This window comes from Mustela erminea, chromosome 7 (genome assembly GCF_009829155.1).
Source record: "Mustela erminea isolate mMusErm1 chromosome 7, mMusErm1.Pri, whole genome shotgun sequence".
Classification (NCBI taxonomy): domain Eukaryota; kingdom Metazoa; phylum Chordata; class Mammalia; order Carnivora; family Mustelidae; genus Mustela; species Mustela erminea.
The window spans coordinates 28,796,433-28,806,854 of NC_045620.1; the positions used below are offsets into that span (position 1 = coordinate 28,796,433).

Below are 10,422 nucleotides of genomic sequence, written 5' to 3' on the forward strand. Positions count from 1 at the left end.
TGTGTCGCAATAGAACCCGTCCCTAGTGATTCTCCCAAAATAAATGGAAGGCATTTCGAAGCTATAGACCTCCTTGTTGGTTAGATGGGCTGGCGGTCTTTCAATGCTCTCCAAGACTGGTTCAGGGTTGAAATGTAGAAGAGCGACTGGCTAGCTGCTTATCGTGACACTGAAGAAAATATTTGAAATCACCTAATTGTCCCACACGGGGCAGGAAATGGAGTACATGCAATGTTATATTGTAGTATCACCAACAAAAATGAGAAAATGGGGGGCACCTTGGTGGCTCAATAGGTTAAAGCCTCTGCCTTTGGCTCAGGTCATGATCCCAGAGTCCTGGGATCAAGCCCCGCATTGGGCTCTCTGCTCAGCAGAGAGCCTGCCTCCCCCTCTCTCTCTGCCTGCCTCTCTGCCTACTTGTGATCTCTGTCTGTCAAATAAATAAATAAAATCTTTTTAAAAAATGAGAAAATGGAATGGACCTATTTGGACACCGATGGACTTAAGTATGGAAGGAAAACAATAGGTATACAAAATGTTTTCTATGAGAAACCGAGGAACTTACACTGGTTTGACAGTGGTCGGCTCACGTCCCCACAGTCCCAATGGGTCCATCTCCCTGATGCACTTCTTCCCTGCCTTGCTCTACTAGGCTGCTGCTTTAAAGTTTGCCCCTCTTCAAATGTGAGTTTTTAGTACGGATCCAAAGTTCTTTTGATTTTGTACTGCTTACCTTGGTACTGCAGTGTTTGATTTTTTAAAATTAGTGTGATCTGAACACATCAGTGAGAGTAGGCTATGGGGGAAAGCCTGGGAAGATGGCCGCCAGTGGCCTCCATGGCTGCCCTCACTTAGCTTCTCTTCTCGAAGTAGTCGCTAGAATGATGCCAGTTACTATAACAAATAGGCCCAAACAAGTAATGACTCAAACACAATGAAAGTTGACGTCTCACTCAACGTAAAGTCTAAATTGTGTGTTTCCACTTGACGGCGACTTTCTTCTCAAGGGACGCTGCTGCAAGGATGCTGGCTCCTTCCATCTGGTGACTCCACCTACCCCAGACAGGCGCAAGGGGGAGGGGCAGGGAGGAAGTGGGGCACGTCAAAGCCTGGACTTCAGACACAGGCCACATTCACCCACCAGGGAAACCTAGTCCGTTTCCGTGTCACAGGAACTGAGGTTGGTAAAGAGCAAGCCAGTATCACCCTGAGGCCAGAGTTAGGGGAAGGGCAGAAGACAAGTAAACGGGAGCACTAAGTTAGATATGATTCCATGCAGGTCACACAGCCCCTGCCAGCATCATATGTTACTGTTGTCCCAGCTTTGTACCCCAGAAAACTAAGGCTCAGAGAGTCCAGTGTAAGGCCAGTGTTCAAAGCCTAGCTCTCCAGCCAGCAGACCATATTCTTCCAACAAATCTGTTTATGGCAAGGCTGGGCCAAGGTGCCCCCAGACACCCAGGGCCATCTGACCAATCTCACTTCGCCAAATGGGACTGTAATACACACACACAGCAGGACAGCTCCAGAGGGCTCCCGTTTGATACCAGGAAACTGAAGCAGATTCCCCCACACCCTCATTCTTAATCTTGGTTCCTTTTCCAGGTACCATATCTCACTCTGCCAGCCAAAACCAGACCCCAGACAAGAAGGTCCAGGATCCTGGGACCTCCAGTTCTGCCAGCGGGACCACACTGCCTGCCTCTCGGCACCTCTCTGGTGCTCGGCTTACTGGTGTCAGACCAGATTCTGGCCCTGCTCGGCCTCAGACTCATCCTTGGAGAACAGCCTCTGGAAAGAGTGCTCAGAGACCTTCCCACTGACAGCTGGGACTCACAGAAGCACCACTCTGGGGCTGATCCTTCGGCCCCACCATCTCACACACCCAAAACAATATTCTCTGTTCCTCTCTCTGTCTACACACACACAAACACACACAAACACACACACACATGCATGTTCTCTCACCTGTCATTGTGGGAATTTCGATTATTTACTCTCAGGCACTTGTTGGCTACCGCAATGGAAGGACAATGGTTTCATCCACTCTTCAGGGAAGCTGAGTCTCTCCTCACTCCCCATAAACTGCACTTTCCAGTATCTTGGTTCAGGCAGCTCTGGACCCTACACTCACTGGTTCCCAGAATTTGGGAGGAGGGGGTGGGGCCATAATCACCACCATAGACTTTTTTCATGGCCGCCGTGTTGGGACACCAGTTTCTGCTAACCTTACTAACTGGGAGGAAGATGTGAGACAGAGCAGCCCCGATTCCTGACCATCACCTCTATCCAAAGGAGATGAGGAGGTTTAAATGAAAGGTACAAGAAGCCACTGAATATAAAGGTAGTGAACCAAAGTCAGCCATGGTGAATAGGAAGATGATTGTCCCCCAGAACCCAGCCTGAGGGGAGCTGACCCCATTAAGCAGCAAAAATGCATGGGAGCCGGGGCGCCTGGGTGGCTCAGTGGGTTAAGCCGCTGCCTTCAGCTCAGGTCATGATCTCAGGGTCCTGGGATCGAGCCGCGCATCGGGCTCTCTGCTCAGCAGGGAACCTGCTTCCTCCTCTCTCTGTGCCTGCCTCTCTGCCTGCTTGTCATCTCTCTCTGTCAAATAAATAAATAAAATCTTTAAAAAAAAAAATGCATGAGAGCCTTCTAGCAATAAGGCAAGTAGCAAGTGTTTCTTCCAACTAGAGACGACGTAGATTGCTCAGGGCAGAAAAGTCCTTCTCAAGCACCAAATCTGAAAAGGAATTTGATAGTCTGCTTACTGTGTAAGGAATGTTGAAGATGGTTTCTTTGAGGAGTTTGGCAAATGGTGCAATGCAGAGCCTTGTCTCCGGGGATTCTCTGTTGAATTAGTGTCATGGTGTGGTTCTAGGCAGAATGTCTCCTTGGGGGCACAAGCCAGGGAGATCAGACCATTGAGAGGGCCTTGGCAACAAGGACAAAGGCTCAGCAGCATGCAAGTCACAGTGTAAGACTCTGAAGTTGCGGGAGTCCTGTGGGTGGTTTCCTCCTCTCCTCGGCCCCATGTTCCCATACCCCATGGATGCCATATAACTTCATGATCGTCTCATGCCATGTCTCTGAGTTTCTTTTTTTTTTTTTTAAAGATTTTATTTATTTATTTGACAGACAGAGATCACAAGTAGGCAGAGAGGCAGGCAGAGAGAGGAGGGGAAGCAGGCTCCCCGCCGAGCAGAGAGCCCGATGTGGGGCTCGATCCCAGGACCCTGGGATCATGACCTGAGCTGAAGGCAGAGGCTTCAACCCACCGAGCCACCCAGGCGCCCCGTCTCTGAGTGTTCTAAAGGGAGTCCTCTCCCCTGCCCACTGCACAACCATGGCCCCAGGGGTTCTCAGGAGAATCTCCCACACCCTGGAAGTCAGCCAAAGTCCTGGTGGGGAGATAGATATTTTACAGAGACTTCATAAGCTATGAATTAAAGTATTTCCCAGGTTCCCTCCCAATTCCTTCACCTTCCCAACCCAGCACCACCACTTCACACATGACCTAGAATGGAATGGGAATGGGGACGCATGACCAAGAGAAAGAGATCAGTCCTTTTGCCCCCGTGCATCTCCAGGTTAAGATGTTTCATGGGCCTCCTATCCGTGAAATTCAGGTCCAAACTCCAATCCCAAATTATGCTGTGCCTTATGCCTCTTCTGCGAGGACACACGTTGGCCTTGAGCTTATATGCCTGACACTCTGACATCAGGATCCAGGCAATCTAACCCAACCAAGCAGGACTGGGAGGCCCCAAAATGGCCACCACATGACCTCTGGCCTTCAAGACTACCTGCCTGGGTAATGCCAGCCCCCAGGGAGGGACAGTGATTACTGTCAGGCTTCCGATGGCTACCAACATGCCTGAATACCCACCATAAACACAAAACATGATCCTGTCCTGGTGATGCACAATTTTATGTGAGGGAATATCTTCGTTGTCTATTTCTGCACATCAGATTATCCCCCAAACTTAATGGCTTAAAGAAAGAAACACTGATCATCTCACACAGTTTCTGTGGGTCAACAATTTGGGAGTGGCTTTGCCGAGCAGTTCTGGTTCTGGGTACAGCTCAAGATCTCAGGTGGGGCTACCAGCCCTGTAAGAGTTGACTGGGACTGGAAGATCTATTCTCAAGCTGGTTCATACACATGGCTGTGGACAGGAGGAGTCCCTCCTTGCTGGCTGTTAACAGGAGACTTTGATTACTGCCCATGTGGACCTCTCTGCAGGGCTGCTGGGGTGTCCTCGCAACTCAGCAGCTGGTGTCCCCCAGAGCTAGTGACAAGAGAGAGAACCAAGAGGAAGCCATGTGCCTTTTATAACCAGTCTCAGAAGTTACACCATCAATCCTACCACTTTCTATCCATTAGAACTCAGTCACTAAGTATAGCTTCCACTCAAGGAAATGAGATTAGGCTCCATCTCTTGAAGGGCCTTATCCAAGAATTTATGAAAATAGTTTAACAGGAGGTTTCCTAATTCAAATAGTTGCAAGACCACTCTCAAGACAACCCAAAGATTTTTTCAAGAGATGTCCTTCAGAGAATTGGCTCATGGTGGCTCCCAGGACCCTCAAGCAGCAGGAAACTTCCAGTGAGCTGGGAAACAGGCAGAAGAAGAAGGCATGGGTAAGAGAGGAATGGTGCTGGTCTGGCTTTAGAGCAGGGACGTGTTTTAGAAAGCATCTCTGCATTCTTGGGTTTGACCTGCCAGCTCATTCTATCTTAACACTTAGCTTCAGCCTATCTAGGAGCCATCAGGCATGAACATCAGTCTTTCTTCTTTCCTCCCTCCCTCCTTCCTTCTCTTCTCCCCCCACCTCTCTTTCTTTCCTCCGCTCTCCTAAGAATGATTTAACAATAAATTTAACAATTTATCCAGAGAACTTCAACCGTTGTCTTACTGATATCACCGGAGTTTATACATTTTGTATTGGGGAGAAAATGAAAGAGACCCTGGATTTTCTCTGTCAGAATGCCCATAAAGAACAACAATTCCACTCTACACAGACTCACATAGGTAGAAACACACCTTGGGTGAAGGTCAAAGGAGACACCTGACTGTCACACTCACAGAAACTGGAGAGTGAGACACCAGCCAGTAGGGGGAGCTGGGCCAGGTACCAGCACGGTCCGCTAGGCTGGTGACCCTCCGTTTAGTAAACTCCCTTCAGATATGCTTCAGATATGCTCTATAGAGCTCCACCCAATAATATATATATTATTATATATTATATTATATATAATAATGTAATTCCTGTAAGGGATTATAAGAAACAAACGTGCATTGCAGAAAGGGACACTTGTCTCCTTTGACCTTGGCAGCAAGTGGGGAGAAAAAGTCTCCCTTGAGAATTTATAGCCACAAGGCAACCCTCACACAGAGGATCTAAATTCCCACACCACCTGTGTGCTTCAAAAACCTCAAATGGAAGATTTTAATTTAAAGTACTCTTAGAGGGGCACCTGGGTGGCTCAGTGGGTTAAAGCCTCTGCCTTCGGCTCAGGTCATGATCCCAGAGTCCTGGGATTGAGCCCACATCGCATCGGGCTCTCTGCTCAGCGGGGAGCCTGCTTCCTCCTCTCACTCTCTGCCTGCCTCTCTGCCTACTTGTGATCTCTGTCCATCAAATAAATAAATAAAACCTTAAAAAAAAATAAAGTACTCTTAGATTAACAGTCCCTCCCAGAAGGAGGGGGAGAAAAGCAAAGCAACAAAAAAACAACACAGCAAAGAGAAAGTGTGTAAAACGATAGAAAAAGAATATATCAGGAATCAAAATAAATGGAAACAGACTAAATTCGGCAGATTGAAGACCGAGAGGATCAGATGAATATTTTATAATCCCATGCACTGTTTTCAAGAGATACGATTAAAACCTACAGACAGAGTCACTAGGGATTTTATCCCTTTTTGTTCCTAGGGAACAAAGCTAAAACACAATCTTCAAGGGCAAAATCCCCAGGTGTGTGAGTGCTGTCCAATTTTGTAAGTTAGGCTTCTTTTTGAGTGTTGAGGATTGCTAATTAAAGACAGCTCTCTGCAGCATTGTGCCAGATAATTCTTTGATGCAGTATTAGTTTGGAAAATGCAAAGAAAGGCCCAAGATCGTGGTTGGGGTTGGTGAGGGATACAGAGCATACAGACATCTTTATCACTGAACCACGTCTGGTTACATGGTCATCAGCCATGTAAACCTCACCCCCCAAATCCTCCTGTGAAGATTCTACGAGTGGACACAGGTAAGACTAGTGTCAAGCCCCACGCTCTGTGCTCATAAGTAAAAGATATGATCACAGGCACGGGTAAGATCAAACATTCCTCAGGCTCAGATTCTGAATGCCAACAGCACTGGCTGAACGAAACGTTTACCCTACAATCCTGATTACACTGGACTTCACAAGCTCTACCCAAAAAGACAAGGAATGCTGAGCTCGTGGACCGTCCTTGGATGCTTTTCATTCTTCTGTGTCTATGGGAATAATTATTGTATATATGTGTAACTCATTACTGTTGCAGGGGGTTTTTCCATGATTGAGAAATGGGCCAAGGAATTCCTCGAAGTCTTTCAAATTCTATGGGAGGGTTTTCCATTCTAGAAATGAGTGTAGAGAGTCGCCATCTTGTGGTTCTTTCACACAATTTCCTTTCCTGAAGCTCTCTTTACAGCCTGGAATTTAAACAGCCCATTCCATTTCCATAGGTGCCCATTAGTGTTGCCACGAGTAAAAACTCTGGATTAATTTACACCAAGATGACACAGTGAGCCACAGTCTGATCTAAATGAAAGAGGACTAGATGCTATAGAGTATGATCCTTCCCTGTGAGTGGACAGTTCCACCTACACGGAGAAAGAAAAGGCCCCAGGTGCCACATGATTTTCAAGCTTGAACCCAGAACACGCCTGGGAAACCCTCAACCCTTCAGACCTTCTGCCCATGCAGGACACTTTTTCAGCTGGAACTTTCTGGGAAATCTGTCTTGCATCTCACCTCCAAACTAGTCTCCAATCAAACTTTGTGCGATGGAAAATAGGAGTCTCATCTGATCCAAGCCACCCATCCTGGCTTTTCTTCAAGTCTTCTTAGGTTCTGGGTCTTACATACTAGATCCTCCAGTCTTTTGTCCAACTATTAACCAGGATGAATCTTACGTTTCTAGCAATTCCTTCTTCACTACTGGCTTTTGCTTCCACTCTCATTCCATCCGAGATCTCTAGATGACCTACACATGACTACCTAGAACTACCCTTACAGCTGTGAAGTCTTCCCCAGGAACACTGTCCCAAGTGGTCTTCCGGTCAGCCTCTCACACTACTGCACCTCAGTACTTGCTCACGTCCAGTGTCCCAGGATCAGAAAGTCCCTGGAGTCAGAAGTCCCAGGTTAGTATTATCATTGTGTATATTACTCTCCCAGAGCTCTGCATTGCTGACTCCCTTGCTTAAGATCTTGGCTCAGTGCTGCCTCTTTGCTGAGCACCTGGGTAACACCACACCACCTTCCGGAACACATCAGCGTCTGATGCGCTACATATTTACTTGATGGTTTTATCTTCAAGAAGTGAACTCCGTGATGGCAGTGACTTACTTGGTGTGTTGACTACTGTATCCCCAGCACCTAGCTTTCTAGATGGCATGCATATGTACCTGGATGTTACAGGCTCACAAACCCCCCCTTTTTTTTTAAAGATTTTATTTATTTATTTGACACAGAGACAGAGAGAGAGAGACAGCACGGGCGCGAGCGTGCGTGCACAAGGAGAGGGAGTGGTAGGCAGAAAGAGAGGGAGAAACAGGCTCTCCACAAAGCAGGAAGCCGAATACATGACTTGATCCCAGGACCCCGGGATCATGACCTGAGCCAAAGGCGGATGCTCAGCAACTGAACCACCCAGGTACCCCAAAAACTTTTTTTTTTTTAACAAATGGTAGAATTAACCGATTTTGTAGCTTCGTGAATACCCAGATCCCTTAACCTGACTCCTGAACATCCTGATTCCTCACCTGTAAGGGATCACACAATGTCCAAGGTGCTCACTAATTCAAAACTTACCTATGTTCCCAGGGGACCAAAAAAAGCCTAGCTGGATTCAGTTGATTAGTTTGGATCTGAGATGAGTGGAGGCAGCTCTGGGCTCATTTCTCCGCTTCCTCCTCCCAGCCGCTGTCACATTCCATCTTCATGTCTGTGAGGTGTCTGCAGACTGAAAGGAGGGCCCTGGGCCTCAGGCACATATAATGATGCCAGTTGTTGGGGCCACACGGGAACCTGTAAGACTGAGCTGGAACGATACAATCTGGGTAGTAAATCTGAGGTTAGGAAGCTCACCAGCTTAGGGCACCCCAAACTTTTTCATCAACAGCATCTTGATTCCTGACCCAAAAGGTAAGCAATGTCCTTCACAAGGAAAAATCAGATGCTACCAAGCAATGATGGGCGGCCGAGGTTTTTCAAAGAGAAGGAGAAGGAAATAATGCTTAGAAAGCAGCAACGAGAAGCAAGGAGGACAACAGCCTTTATCACCCAAACAGCATGTGGGTCATAGCAGCATGCATAGCAGGTACCAGAATTCCTGTGGAAGTGAATTAGAAGGAAAATATTGCACAGGAAAATTTGCAGACTATCACTACAGCAGTATTTTGAGGACAATGTATATGTAAGAAGAAAAGTTTAAATTAATGAGCCAAAGGAGGTACAAATAATCAGCAAGCTTACGTATTTTCCAGGTTCCAGCAACGTTTCATCAGGGGGACAGATGATGAACCGTCCATCTACTACCACTGGCAGTAGAAAAATGGTATGCATCCCTGTTGTATCATGTAAAACTAAACCGTGCTACAGGTGATCCGTCTACATGGGTGAGTTAGTGGCTGAAGTGGTAGGATTAAATTATGGCAGTGGAATGTATTAAAAAATTCAGTTACAGTAGATTCTATGGGAGGCAATGGGAGAAGTGGGGCTCACCTGAGAACAGAGGCAAGGAAATGTCATCAGGCTATACACACGAAGGTACAAAAGAAGAAGATGAAAGACCACTAACTTTTGTTGAGTACCTACTATCTGCCCAGTACCACCCCTGTGTCATACCCGGCTCCTAGGAGATGGCCAGTAAAATGTTTGTTGAAGGGATAAATGAATCCTCAGTGTTCATTCTGCAGAAGAAATGAAAGCTCAGGAAAGTGATTCACTTAGGTCACATCACAAGTAGTAGGACTGGGGTCTGAACCCAGGTTTATGGTCAGATTCATATTTATTACAGCTTAACAAATCATCCCAAAATTTAGTGTCTGAAAACCACAATGTATTATTTCTCACAATTCTGTGCATAGGTGGGGCTCAACTAGGTGGTTCTTCTGCTGGTTCTGTTTCTGGTTGCTCACATGGCTGCAGTCAGATGTTGGCAAGGGCTGGGAACACACAAAATGGCTTTATACATGTCTCCTTTCTTGGGACAGCTGCAAGGCTGGGCTTAGCTGAGCTGCTGGAAAGCTGGACTTGTCCGTGAAACATCAGGGCCTTTCCCTCTCTATGTGGTCTTCCCAGCAGAGTAGCTGAATTTCTCATAAGGTAACTCAAGGCCCCCAGGAATGCAAACGGCTGAGGCTTGGAAAGGGCACAGAATCACTCCTGCCACGTTCTATTGCCAAGAATGAATCACAGACCCAGCCCAGGAGGTCACTGGATCACTTGGGGTCATTTTTGGACACTAGCTCCCACAGGTGATTCTGAGATACCAAGCCCTTAATCTTCCCATGACTTCATTCCATGATGAGCACCTGCAAACGAACATGATTGGGTTTAAGAAGATCATCCCGGCAATGAAGACGAAGGTGGCTTGGAGAAGGGGAAACCAAAAGTTTTGCAAAAGTCTGCTTTGGTGCTGAAGAACAGAACCTCGGTAGTTATGAACCCAGCCCAAAGGGAAGGAAGGTATGGTTTCTAACATCGCACGCTGTAGAAACGCCCATTGCGGATAGATCATGAAGTATTGGGGAGATAGCTTAGTACAAGAGGTGGAAATGAGGAACCCAAAAGAATATTTTGTGTTTACCCCACAACCCATCTAATTATGCGTTTGTATCTCACCAATGGAAGTGCAGTTTTCTTCCATCATTACTGAGTTAGCATCTGTCCCAGTACAGCTCCTATGTAACCAGAGGACTCAACTCTTTCCCAAGCATGACTGTGGCTAACTTCCAGCTCCATGACTCTCCTTGTATTGAAACCACAGAAATGAATGTTTATGTAACATATATACACTATTAAATTTGTATGCATACACACGTGTTTTACATACATGTGTTTAGCTAAAGCAAAAAGTTTTACAGATCAATATGGTATGTAACATACTTTTATTTCCATTCTCTTTCATCCTATTTTTCTTAATGCTGGCAAAGAATGT

General features: G+C 46.5%; 1 protein-coding gene across 1 annotated transcript in view; it reads left to right on the forward strand.

The window, feature by feature from the left end:
• Positions 1–1,823, forward strand: part of TMC2 (transmembrane channel like 2) — a 50,527-nt gene extending 48,704 nt beyond the window's left edge. Inside the window, exon 18 of the mRNA XM_032353745.1 lies at positions 1,606–1,823. Coding sequence (XP_032209636.1) covers positions 1,606–1,823 — 218 coding nt within the window. The remainder of the gene's footprint in view (positions 1–1,605) is intronic.
• The last annotated feature ends 8,599 nt before the right edge of the window (positions 1,824–10,422 follow it).